At 42.5% G+C, this 13,858-nt stretch overlaps 1 protein-coding gene across 2 annotated transcripts in view; it reads right to left on the reverse strand.

Annotated features, from left to right (window-relative positions):
• EGF (epidermal growth factor) overlaps positions 1–13,858 on the reverse strand; it is a 75,557-nt gene that overhangs the window by 41,975 nt on the left and 19,724 nt on the right. The window contains exons 6-11 of one of the 2 annotated variants that reach the window (XM_060246929.1): positions 12,935–13,045; positions 10,638–10,760; positions 8,867–8,989; positions 5,984–6,109; positions 3,330–3,466; positions 524–672 (exon numbers count right to left, since the gene is read on the reverse strand). In XM_060246929.1, the coding sequence (XP_060102912.1) occupies positions 524–672; positions 3,330–3,466; positions 5,984–6,109; positions 8,867–8,989; positions 10,638–10,760; positions 12,935–13,045 (769 nt within the window). The remainder of the gene's footprint in view (positions 1–523; positions 673–3,329; positions 3,467–5,983; positions 6,110–8,866; positions 8,990–10,637; positions 10,761–12,934; positions 13,046–13,858) is intronic. The other variant, XM_060246928.1, reaches the window with a different exon arrangement.

The following is a 13,858-nucleotide window of genomic DNA, read 5'->3' on the forward strand; positions in this document are numbered from 1 at the left end:
AATAAGGGAAGCTTGAAGGGGAAATGGAACTACACGCTGTCTAAGGCAAGCTCAGTTGCTTTCCTGTCCTCCTCATCCTCCAGTGGAAACCCCTTTAATTTGAACAAGGGCAGCCAATAACAAGCCCCGCCTTACAATGGCCCCACCTACTTTCTGAAAAGCTCAGCAACCACTAAGTGAAGTACTGGTGGGCACCACATTGGGGAACCCTCTTCTAACATTTTTAAGACGTTTGGGTAAGACTGCCTATGCGGCAGTGCACCAAGCCCATTTTGTTTTATAGAATGATAAAGATCAGCAACCATTGCAACAGATTTTCATTCTATGAAGGGCAGGTGCTGTGAGTTTAAGAACACATTATACAGATTCAAATGTTATATATTCCAATGATGACTTGCCATAAGCATACACAACATTCTGGTATTCTACAACAACTTTTCAATTGCTTCTTTCTTGTAGGTTAGGTCTCAAAATGTCTTATGCCAGCATTAAGCATCCTGTAATATCTGCAGGAGAAACATACCCCTTGTCAGTCCAATACAATTTACGGTTAATCCAGTCCACGGCAAGCCCTTCGGATCTCTCCATTGCATCATGGATAACTTTTTCACAGTCTGAGCCATCAAGATTAGTTCTTTCTATCTGCTTCAGTGTTGTGCGGGCAAAATAAATCTGTGGTGAGGAAACAGAAGGTTTGTAGGTGATTACTGCACCTCTTATTTTGGGAATAGGATTTCCTTATCTAGTCGGCTTTACCTCCAGCAATGAAATTTCTTTTGGAGAAATATAATGAAGTTATTTAAAGAATTGTAGCCTATGATTATAGATCAAATAAGCAAGCCTTTATCCTTCAAGGAGACTGATTTCTTCAGCAAGTAAATCCCAGCTGCCCTATATACCATCTCCCTAGTATCCTGCCTTACCCTTTCTGCCAACCAGTTTATCATATGTAACACAGGTTTTGAAGTAATAATAATAAAAAAGATGAGGCAGGTCATACTCACCTATTTTGCTCTGGATCTTGGTTTTACCTTTGAATGTGATTAATGAGAAATACGGGGAAAATGTTTTTGACTGAAATAACCTATAAGCAGGGGGTTGTGTGTTTTTTGTCCTCAAGTCACAACTGACTTATGGTGGTCCTGTTGGGTTTTCAAGGCAAGAGACATTCAGAAATGGTTTGCCATTGCCTGACTCTGGTATTCCTTGGTGGTTTCCCATCCAAATACTGACTAGAGCTAACCCTACTTACTTACCACGATCAAGATCAGGCTAGACCAGGCTATCCAGGGCAGGACTAATATTGTTCAAATGTAGTGATATTTTTGTTTTTAACAAGAGAATGTGTCATCATGAAACAGCTGCCATTTGGGGGGGGGGGGAGACACTGGTGCTTTCCTTCTGGTTCTGTGGCATATTTCATACAAGCAACTTCAGAGATATTCTGTTTCAAAGAGTGTAAATGCACTGGCATCACATAAAGAAAATTGTTGCACAGTTGCAAGAAATTCAAGAGTCAATTAAAATAACCCTTACAATATAGCCATAGATTAATTACTGCAGAAAGTCTTTTTGGCACCTCAGATTTAAAATGTAAGCCCCACCTTGAGCTCCAGGGCATTGCAGCTCTGTTTCATTTATTCTGTGAGGAAGAAAGAAAACACTTCTTCTATTATTATTAAATAAATAAGCAGAAATCATCCGGACAGCCTCAAGAACTAAAACTTGGGTTTCTGATGTGTATATAATGCTTTAAATGGGTGATAGGATAAGAGTGCAGACCTTTTTTTATTTTATCAATATTGTGTGCAACAGAGGGGCATGATCAGCAGTGTGTACTGCATGGATGAGGCATGCAAACAGGGAGCATTTTGTCATACTTTTGGTTTCACAACAATGTGCAGTTTTCAAGAATTTTTTTTCTGCTAGTTGCAACCTTGTCTAACTCAAGTAAAAAAAAAAAAGCTTGTCAGCCCCCAGGTCCCAGTGAGTGACCCCCTGATTTTTTAGGGTCCTCCCTGATGCCAGCCAGCTGGCCAGCAGGGAGAAGCCCTACCCCTATTTGTGTTTTGGAATGTGTATTTGCCTTTAAATTTCAGCAGGTCAAAAACTGCAGGGGGGCTGAGCAGGCAGAGCCATGTGGCTCTTCCTGGTGAATGTGTGAGAGAGGAAGAGAGCACAGTCCCTCTGTTTGCACTCATTTCAGAAGTAATTTGTATTGTAAAATGGATAGTAAAGAGTTAACTAGAACCTAATCATAGGAAAACTCCACCCCTTAGACTGTTCTCTTCCTTACTTTAGTTTTCCTGTGTTAGTCTGAAGAAGTTGGTTGAAATACAGCAGGTGGTTACATTCAGCAACTTCCATGAGTAAAGTAATTTATTCCATTGCCCCAGTGAGATCACAGAAGTGTGGGCTTGCAAACTGTGTTTATTTTGGCTGTTTTGTGAGTGTGTGTCCCTTAATAAAGCTATGCTTGGAAATGCTACCAAAGCCGGACAAGGGGGTATGACAAAGTACACTTTCATTTAGTGGAAGTGCAGCTGCTGGGGAACCCTTTGAAGGCAAAAAAGAGGACAAGGAAATGAAGACTGTATTCAGAGGAACTGCACTTCTATATTTTTATTTATTTATTAGGGAGTGGGAAAGTCTCCAGGATCCACCTCCGAAGTCTTCAGGCTCTACCCCCAACGTCCTCAGGTATTTCCTGAGTTGGACCTAGCAACCCTAAAAATTTAAAACATATAATTTCGTATGCATTTTGGCAATACATTCATAAAGCCTGAGAGGGAGGTTCCTGAACATATGAGGACTTGCCATACATAAGATTCTGAAAGTCATCATTCGCTATCTTCCAAACTTTATGATTTTCAACTTTCCACTATAAATTACAAAATATTGTTATTATATGTTCTGTAGGACCAGGTTTGGTCATAGTAAACGAAGGAAAAATGCTTGACTAAGTTGTGGCATCCCCTCTTTCTGGTAGGACTAGATCTTTATTCCAAAACGTTATCAAATATGCAATCCAGAATTGTGGTTTTTTTCTAAAACTGGATAGGCTTAATAAGGACTGCTGACACCTTCAAAACAAATTTGATATGAGTTAAGGCTGACATACTATGTTAATAGCTGCAGCAAAAGAGAGAGAGAGAGCTGTCAACTGTGGAATCTTTACCATTCTAAAAGAACAAACATACTGAGGACATCGGGGGGGGGGGGGGGGAAATAGCGTCTCATTCATATTGTGGAAAACCACAAAACGTAAAGAAGCAAAAGCTGTTGCATGTCCTTGCAGTGCTTTAAAATCCTCTCTTTTAATGCCTTACCTTATTTTCAACAGGGTCATAGTCGAGAGCTAAGACTGCTCCCATCTGCCAGCTGAGTAAACGTAAGTAATCAGTTCCATCAAAATCAATGCGCCGAATGTCTTGGCTGTTTGCAAACAACAGAAATGGTTTGGGCCCTGTTAGCAAGAAATGTAATGAATACTTCTTTTCCTCATAATGATCTGTAGTTTAGAAGCTATGCATGGGGAAAGGCACTTTTCAGTCTGTGGCTCTTCCCTTTTCTGTACTCTTCATCTCTTTAATTAGCATTCATCATAATACTAAATTACAAACAGTTTTAATAAAGGAGACAGTTAATGATCTACCAATTATACTTTACAGGCAAAACTGATGTCCATTAAAAATAGCTGAAATATATTGAGAATATATTTGCTCAGGGGTTTTTTTGAGCAGGAACACACAGGAACGCAGTTCTGACTGGCTTGGCATCATAGTGTGTGGTCTAATATGAAAATGAGTTCCTGCTGATCTTTCTCTACAAAAAAGTCCCTGTTTTTTACTTATATATTTATATACTGCTTTTTTCCCCAAAAGAGACTACAAATAATTACAATAGTCTCTATTTTATCCTCATAGCTTCCGCCTCGTGAGGCAGGTTAGGCTGAGAGAGTGACTAGCCTAAAGTAATCCAGTGAATTTTTAAGGCAGTATGGTGATTTGCATACACATCTCCCAGATCCTAGTCTGACATAATCTAATATTTATTCAAATTCTTTAATACTCCATTTGAATCCAGCCCTTTTCTCAGCAATACTTCCTTACAGGCCAAACTACATAATACACAGTCTTCAGACTGGGCCTACCGCAAGAATCATTGGTCAGACATATGTCTGTGTGTTCCCATTGGCAAACCATGGTGACTATAGATTGGGAGAGTTCCTAGATAGGTGCTTGACATGGTGACATCACTTCCAGGTCTTCACTTGAAAGTAATGTCGCTGTATTGAGCAATGTCACCCCCTTACCCCTACCTAGGCTTCCCAATCCCCAGGTCCCAGTTTTATAGGCTTCCCCCCTCCCCCAGCCAGCTGGCCAGCGGAGGAAGCCCTGCCCCCACAGCCATCATTCACCTCCATGAACTATTCCCATAGGGAATGATGGGGAATTGATCTGCAGGTATCGGGGGCTCGGGGGGGGGGCTGTTTTTTGAGATAGAGGCACCACATTTTCAGTATAGCATCTAGTGCCTCTCCCCAAAATACCCTCCAAGTTTCAAAAAGATTGGACCAGGGGGTCCAATTCTATGAGCCCCAAAAGAAGGTGCCCCTATCCTTCATTATTTCCTATGGAAGGAAGACATTTAAAAAGATGTGCAGTCCCTTTAAATGTGATGGCCAGAACTCCCTTGAAGTTCAGTTATGCTTGCCACCCCTTGCTCTTGGCTCTGCCCCCAATGTCTCCTGGCTCCACCCCCAAAGTCCCCCAGATATTTCTTGAATTGGACTTGGCAACCCTACCCCTACCACTCTGTTAAGTGCTGGTAGGAGCACCAAGAAGGGAGTGCTCACTTATAGCAGGCAAATGGCAACTATTCACCACCCTGATCTAAACTGGGAATTTAGTTCCCTTTTGTGAGCTTGCAACAACATCATGCTGATCCTGTGAGTACCCAGGGTGGGGTGGATATAATATAGTTAGGCCTCTGAACTTCTCACCTGTGGAGAATGGGAATTCATTTTGTTTGTTTATATAAAAACTATCTATGCCCCCTTGCCAGAGTCTGGCTTACAAAATAAAACATAATAAAAAACACACAAAATAAGAGTTAACAATTGAAAACTCAGCATGAAAAGCCACAACCAGAGCATAAAAACAGCACAAATATTGAGCAGCTTTAAATGATTCCCCACTAGCCTCATGCCGCTCTCACTCTCCTTTTCTCTGCGGGGCTTCTGTCGGATTTCACACTATCTACCCTGGGGCTACAACTAGCTCTGTGTCTTTCGTGCAGTAGACAAGATCCTCTAAAAACCGGTTTCTGTTTTGCCACACAAAAAAGGAGAAGCGAGTTGCTGCCTCGGGGCAGCATAGTGTGAAATCCGACGGAAGACCAGAGGAGAAGAGGAGCATGATGAGAGTGGCATAAGACTGGTGGGGAACCGGTCTGAGTCTAATAAACAGTACTCAGAGTAAACATGTCATTACTCTCACCTAAATTAAAAGCTTCAGTAAAATGAAACATTTTGGCCTGGTACCTAAATAGTGTTGCCAGATCCCCTCATTGCTCTGGTGGAGGGATTTGGGGGGCATTCCAAGATGTCCCTGATGCAATGACATCACCAGGAAGTGACATAATCACAGCAAGGACATTGCACAGCAACACTCTGGTTTTGGGGCAAAACTCGATGGTAAAACCAACTTCAAACCATAAAGTTTTGCCCTTATGGTTATCCCCTTTTCACCAGTGTTGTCCATATTACTCTCCCTTCTCCACAGATCTTTTTTTGTGATTAGTAGCACAATCCTATGCAGAGTTATCACAGCTGATTTAGACTGGAGTAACTCTGCATTACATATCAGGAAATCCAATCACAGACCCTCCCATCACATGAGGTTTGATAAGACCATAATCAGAAGAGTTCTGTCACTCAAATAAAATAAATTTGCACACAGCTAAAGATTTTAATACTGACCTGTCACAGTACACTGCTTTTTGTCTTCTTGGAGAACATAGCCAGGAAAGCAACCACATTCCCAAGACAATGAACTCAGAGAGGTACATATCTGGCTACAACCACCATTATCCGGAGATGTACAACCTTGCACAAATCAATGTAAACAAATGGTGTTTTTTTTAAAGGCAAAATACAATAACCATGCAAGCCTAAGCAGAGTTCTTAATCCATTGATTTCAATGGATGCATAAACTGATAGGCCTGCCCTAAGGATTATGCCAAGCCTTACCTAAAACTAGGACCTGCTATAATGTTGTGGCTATATAAAAGGCAGCCAAGAGTTATATCTGCTATAGGGTAACTTATATCTGCCATAAGGTACCTCACTAATGCCACAAAACAAATCCTGATATTTAAGGGAGTTGCCAAAGAACCCAAGAACAATGCTGCTTGATCAGATCAAGGTCTATCTGTTCCAAAATTCTGTTTCTCAACTAGATTTCTCCAGGAGGTTCTGGACACAAAGACTGCAGCATCCCAGCAATCTGTGCTTACCAAGCCTCCAAATGCAGGTTTTATTTAAGCATCGTGGCTAATAGACTGGGATAAGCAGGGACCTGCAGGGACGTGAGGGGGGAAATCTGATTTTTCTCTGTATCCCCCTCTCCATGCTATTTCTCTCCTCCTGGCAACCCATATATCCTCAGTTTTCCCTGCTTACTGCTCTTCCCACACTATTTCATCTTTCCCTCCTCCTGAAAGCCCCCATATCCACATATTTCCAACTTTACTCCAGTCAGCTCCTCCCCAGGAAAACTCTGGTCATGTTTCACAGTGCTGGTTGGCCCAGTTGTGTAGTAAGAAATCTGAAAGGACTGGGGAGGGTACCTCACCTTCCTGTGTATCTCCTTCCCACACTATTTCATCTTTCCCTCCTCCTGGCAGCCCCCATATCTTCATCTTTCCATAGTTCCTTTCCCAGCAACCAAAGAACATACTTTTTATCTGTTCCCCATCTTCAGCTGTATTGATTACATGTTTACTTCAATTATACCTGCCGTTTTCCACTATGGGGAGCCAAAGCAGATCACATCAGTCTCTTCACCATATTATCTTCACAACAACCCTGTGAGGTAAGTTAGGCTGAGAATGTGTGACTGGCTGGCCCAAAGTCACCCAGTGAGCATCATGGCAGAGTTGGGCTTTGAATATGGGTTTCTAAGAGCCTAGTCTGAAAGTCTAACCACTATTCCGCAATAGCTTTCATGGGTTGGTGCTGTTGAACAATAGCTAGTAACGAGTCCTGGAGCAACCATGCAAGTGAGGTAGGCCAAAACAGCCCTGGAACTGTCTCTGCCCCTCCCCCTGTTTTTTACTGAGAGAAATCAAGGTTTGATGATCTGTGGTCGCCTAGCAACAGATACTGAGAGCATTAATTTCTTAAAGCTATAGGCTCTCTTACCATGGAAGGTTAATCCCCCAATCGATTTTCTATTTTTATTTTACTTTTTACTATTTATTTAAAAAAAAAAATTCTGCAGACTTGGAGCTTTTCTCAGGTTTTATAGAAAGATCTGACTAGTCTTTAAGTATCCACAGGTAAGGCCATGTTGAGAATTAAAGGAATTCGGCTAATCTCCTTTTAAAGTTATTTCAGGTAGCAGTCATCACAAACATTCTGGGGCAAAACTTAGCTTGGACTTATATATATATATATATATATACTTCTAAAAGCATTAGCAGTATTAGGTCCTTGTAATTTACAATTACAGTTCACTCAGGGTGGTGTACGAGAAAGGGATCTTTGACTTCATAATCTTACACAGTGAAGATCTTGTTGGTTTCTACATTGCTCCTGGATTCAAATGTAACGGTTCTATTGCAGACTAACACAGCTACCCTCTGTAACTATCTTCATTCAAGCTGCTACCTTAACAACCCTTTCCTAGCAGTAAGCCCCACTGAATAAAATGTGACTTAAAATGGACCATACATGCCCTTACTATTGTTAAAAGATGTATATTACCTCGCAAGAAAGATAAAAATCAAGCAATCCAATAGAGTCAAGACCTTCCAACTTTGTTGACATTTGAACATACAGCATATTGATAATAATTGCACATGGACATATTTTTAGATTTTCCATGGACCGGGGTGAGAGGCAGTGGTGCTGGGATTTTTGCTGCCCCAGGCTGCCTCTCCCACACCCATGCCCCTTTAAATGGGAGGAGGGGGGAAACTGGGGCTGCTTCTGCCACCTCCCTGCTAGGCAGCAGAAGCAGCCATCTGCCTCCCTCTCCCATTTAAAGACTCCCACCAATCTGCTTAGGGTTGCCAATCCCCAGGTGGGGACAGGGGATCCCCCAGTTTGGAGGCCCTCCGCTCGCTTAAGGTTAATCAGAAAGCGGGGGGAGGGGAGGGAAATGTCTTCTGGGTACTCATGATTCCCTATGGAGACTTATTCCCATAGAAAATAATGGAGAATTTATCCACGGGTATCTGGGGCTCTGGGGGCCCTGTTTTATGAAGTAGAGGCACCAAATTTTCTGTATAGTATCCGGTGGCTCTCCCCAAAATACTCCCTAAGTTTCAAAAAGATTGGACCAGGGGGTCCAATTCTATGAGCTCTCAAAGAAGGTGCCCCTATCCTTCATTATTTCCTATGGAAGGAAGGCATTTAAAAGATGTGCGGTCCCTTTAAATGTGATGGCCAAAAACTCCCTTTGGAGTTCACTTATGCTTGTCACACCCCTGCTCCTGGCTCCACCCCAATGTCTCCTGGCTCCACCCCCAAAGTCCCCAGATATTTCTTGAATTGGACTTGGCAACCCTAAATCTGCTGAATACAAATTGCAATATTTCCCCTGGAATTAAAACACTTAATAGTATTTATTTGCTTGCCTGTGCATGTTTTTCCATTTTGTTGGAGAAGTGATCCTTCTGGACAAGTGCAAACAGGTCCATTAGGTGTCTCAGCACAGCCATAACTGCAGTGAAGATAATTGCTTGAACAGGAAATGAGTTCTAAATTAAAATTTAAAATGAGTACAAAGGGGATTAAGAATTTTTAAAAAACCAATAAAGGCTTGCAGGAACTCAAAGACGGAGTAAAATATTTTCATATATTATGAGAGTCCTAATTGTACTAATATGCATGATTTTTAAAAATGAACCACCATCTGTGTGCAATTTCTGCAATAACAATTATTGAATCATAGAGTTGGAAGGGTCCATATAGGTCATCTAGTCACCCATTCAGTAGGTTACTTTCTGCATATTGACACAGAACAGGACAGTGCCATCAGCTGCATTTCATGTATGTGTGTTCTCAGACAGCCTAATGACAGACCTTGTTTTGCCTCCCCCCCCTGCAAAAAAAACATAGCTGGAGAGAGACAGCCACATGCAGTGGAGCAGACAGTGGCATGCCCAACGTCTCCCAGGAGGGAGTGCTCAAGTGTATCACAGTCTGGGAGCACATGGCTGCCTAGTGCCTTCCCTCTGCTGGAGAGCTTTTTTTGAGCCAGAGCCCTGGCCAAGCCAGCCAAAACTGCGTTCCTGTGCGTTCCTGCTCCAAAAAAGCCCTGTATGTCCCATACAGAGAAGGTTCATGGCTCAGGTATTTATTTTTAAGAACAATGCTGAAAGAGGACTATAGCAACTAATGAGTGGAATTCACCTCTATTTATTACCACTTTCAGGGTGTACAGAATTATTTGTCAGGCCATGGTCCCTGCAGTAGTACTCTCTAGCTTTAGAATGTTTTCATGGTACTATGTTGGCAGAAGTTCTCCATTAACGGGTTTCACTGTACCTGTTTTGCATTGCTTATCTCCTGGTTCAATGTTACAACATTTATCTATTCGTATTCCTTTTCAGGAGCCAGGAAGAACAGCAGCTTTAGACAGCGTCCTTCTACTTTGTATTCTATGCTGTCACCTGTTTTCTTCCATACCCAAAGTACCAGATGAAAACATCTGCTCCGATGGAATAAGTGTAGAACTAATTAGAATTGACTACAGATGTTTCCTGGTCTGGAATCCATGGATGGTATTGTCTTTCTCAAAGCATAACAAAATTGGCAAATATGCCTAATCCAAAGCAACAGATCTGATCACTTCAGGGTCCTATAAAAATGTCTAAAATCAGCTTATACTGATATCCTTATGATTTGTGGTAAAAGAGATTTGCATCATAATTAAAAGATTATTATATTCTCAAAGTGGACATGTAAATTTGTGCATGGCAGGGAGACAGCTATACGTATCTTGAGTACAGAGCTCAAGTGGGTGTCTTATCACTCTTTTTTGGACAGATGTAGTCCAGCTTGGTCTATTGCAATCTACTATTATCTTTACAATTCATCTTGTACTCTTTATTGTTGTCAATTGTATTTTTTCCTGGTTATTTATTTAAACTGGGGAGAGGGGACAAGCCTCCCTTGTGGAGCAAAAATCTGCCTGTATAAATAAAAACATGAATAACCAAGATGTACAAGCTTCCAACTGAAGCAAGTTGAGGAACAACCAGTTCTTCCCAGGTGCAAAATGTAGATAACATCAGTTGTTGAATGTACATAACAAGGGAGTCAGAAAAGTGAAATATTGCAGGAAACCTCTCACAGATTTTAGACAGTAGGAAGAAGCATTCAGGTGTTTTGCCCATTACCTACCATGGCAAGTTTTCTTGTCAGGCAGTAGAACAAAATTTCTTGGGCATGTACAATAGTAAGAGCCTGGGATGTTGACACAGCCCAAAGTACATCCGTGGTTCCACAATGCACATTCATTGACATCTGATAAAAGAAACAATGATGACATATGTGCTAAAATGATTAGGAACAGCAATCATTTAATTATTTTTGGGCATCTCTGATACTGGCTATTTAAGATACTTAATGCAGGGGTGTCGAACGCATTTGTTATAAGGGCGGAATCTGACATAAATGAGACCTTGTTGGGCCTGACCATGTGTGTCATAAAATGTAATGCCAGGTAGCAGAGATATAATTTTTATAAAGGGCACAGACAAACACAATTAAAGATTTTTAAAATTTAAAATAAAACATGATTAAAACATTAGCAGCACTCATTGGTCTTAAAAGTGCTTTCTTTATATCTCTCCCATGGGATCCAGAAAACTGGGCGAAGGAAGCTCTGACTCTTTTCTTCCTTCCCCAGGGGAGCAGGAAGGAGAGGAGCTTCAGCCAAGTCCCCAGCCTTCCCTGTATTGTACCATAGAGTGTTCCCTCCCAAATAGCTACAGCATCCCAGAAACCCCTAGAGTGGCCGCGAGCAATGTCACCGGTGTGATGATGTCACTTCCAGGTGACATCATCGCGCCGATGATGTCGGGGGAGGTTCCCCTCGCCAGCACAATGTGGCTTGGCAGTTCTGCCAACCACCCATCTTCCTTATTAGCTAAACCTTTTATCTGTGACCAAAGAGACATGAGGACCCAGGCATTTTAACAATAACAACAGGTTTATTATAAGTTCTCAAAACAAGAAGCAGGTTGTAAAATACTTAGTGCACAATTAATATAGAAAAGTTGGTACAAAGAAATAAAACCCCTGACACAACTACCTAAACATTCCCTTCCTCTAACCTCAATAGACTCACACACCCTCCTTGGATGAGAGATTCCCTCTTGCCACTTTTTCTCCTACAGCCCTTTTCAGAGGGAACAACCCAGTCTGTAGCTTGGCCTTTTTAATGCTTTCCTCCCAGGTCCCTCTCCTCTGGGCAAGTTTTCCCTCCAAAACTGCTTTCACCCAATCAGAGAGACAGAAGAATCCTGAGAGATGTAAGCCCTGTAGCTACTCCTACACAGGCTTCCCTAGAACCTACAGACCTCACTAGAATTAGGATCACAACAGAGAGGCATGTGCCTGTTCTGATGGCAGATGCAGAAGCCCCCTTTTTGTTATCCAACTGTCCTGCTGATCAAGTAGTGAACTGGTCTACCCCTATGGAAAGAGCAGTGCAGGCAAGGCTGGTTGATCGGTGTGTATACAGCTTAAGTGTGAGCACTACGGTTGCCAGCCAGAAAGTACCTGGAGATTTTGGGAGTGGAGCTTGAGGACTGTGAAGTTTGGGGAGGGGAACTTCAGTGAGGTATAATGCCATAGAGTCCACCTTCCAAAATGGCAATTTTCTCCAGGTGAACTGGAGATCAGTTGTAATAGCAGGAGATCTCCAGCCACCATCTGGAGGCTGGCAACCCTATCCCCCCTGTTGCATCAGCTAATGGAATGAAATAGCAAATCTCAGATCAGAAACCTGGAACTATCGAGCCTTCATGGGAGTGGGACAGGAACTCCTTGAGAGGTGCTGTTTTTCCTCCAGCCAAAGATCTTGCAGCTTGGAGGAAAGTATATAGCACACCTCCCTCAAGTACTATCAATGCTTGTCAAGGAGGGGCCAGGGCTGTATGGCCTAGGACTTGGATTTAGGATGGCCTCACTCTGAAATAAGGGATATGCAGACAGAAAAGGCTTTTACTCTTCTGCATCCTTTTGAATGTCCACATGGCAAAACAGATATGGCATGTGTTCTCTGCCCTTGGCCATTACAGGTATTGATCTAATGTAAAATTAATTTTAAAAGGTAGTCTCCTGTGCAAGCACCAGTTGTTTCCAACTTTGAGGTGACATCACATCACAACATTTCATGGCAGGCCTTTTACAGGGTCTTCTCCAGTCATCTACTCTTTACCTCCAGCAAGCTGGGTTCTCATTTTACCAACCTCAAAAGATGGAAGGCTGAGTCAACCTTGAGCTGGCTACATGAACCCAGCTTCTGCCAGGATTGAACTCAGGTTGTGAGCAGAGCTTGGACTGCAGTACTGCAGCTTACCACTCTGCGCCACAGGGCTCCTCCCCAAAACATTAATAAAGGCACTCTTATTATCTTATGGGAGTGTTGGCTTCCACTATTTCACTTCTGCCTCCAGTCAGTTCTCCATTACCTTCACAATGTTGCCTGTTTTTACTTAAAGTAAATCCTCTGCTACATTTGCACTGATTGGATCGGGAGCCGTGCTTGCAGTTTCTTCTGTTTGCACTACAAGGTCTTACTTCTGAAAAAGAAGGTTATATCAGGTAAAGTGGGAACCTGTGATATTTGTGGAGGGGGGAATCCTTTCCCCCCACTGCTGCCGATTCCCTCCAGAGATCGTCAGCTTGTGCTCCAGGCCTGGAAGCAGCAGAGCATGCTGACAGGTCCTCTAGCCTGGCCATGGTGGGGGGCCCATGTGGCGGGGGCTTGCCTGGGCAATCCAGGTCAGGAATGTTTTTTAAAGGAATTTTAAATTGCAAAGATGGTTCCAAACCGCATTTTGAAGGCAAGCTGAAGACAAAAGTATCTACAAAAAGCTATCAAATACAAGTTCTTTGAGGAACAGACTTAAAACAGCCCTGAGGCAAGCAGCCCCTGTGATATTTGTAGCACTGCAGTTCCACTCAGCTTGGACCTCGGCCACGGACATAAAGGTGAAAGATGTAGGTCCTCCAGGGCAGTCCCATCACCCCCCCCCCCACCCTGCGCAGAACTTTTCCCAGTAAATAAAGCCAGTCTATACCTGGGTTCTTTTCTACAGCACATGGTTGAAAGCTGTTTTTAGAGAGTACTCATCAAATACAATTGTTATTTTTTAAAGTTGGGCTGTGTACGTTGCAGAAATACACTATAAGGGCTCTGAGAGCACTTTAATGTCCTGTAGACCATCAAGCAGTCTTAGCGAACATAAGACTGTGCACAGAGGGTAGAGCAGGTAATGCAGTGGGAGGCATCCTGATTTGACCTGTTGCACTTGCAATCAGAACACTAATCTAGCAGCTGAACAGAGCCTATAACTAATATCCCATTGCAAACATGTAACAATTAAATAGGT

Source organism: Heteronotia binoei, chromosome 9 (genome assembly GCF_032191835.1).
Source record: "Heteronotia binoei isolate CCM8104 ecotype False Entrance Well chromosome 9, APGP_CSIRO_Hbin_v1, whole genome shotgun sequence".
In the NCBI taxonomy this organism is placed as follows: Eukaryota; Metazoa; Chordata; class Lepidosauria; order Squamata; family Gekkonidae; genus Heteronotia; species Heteronotia binoei.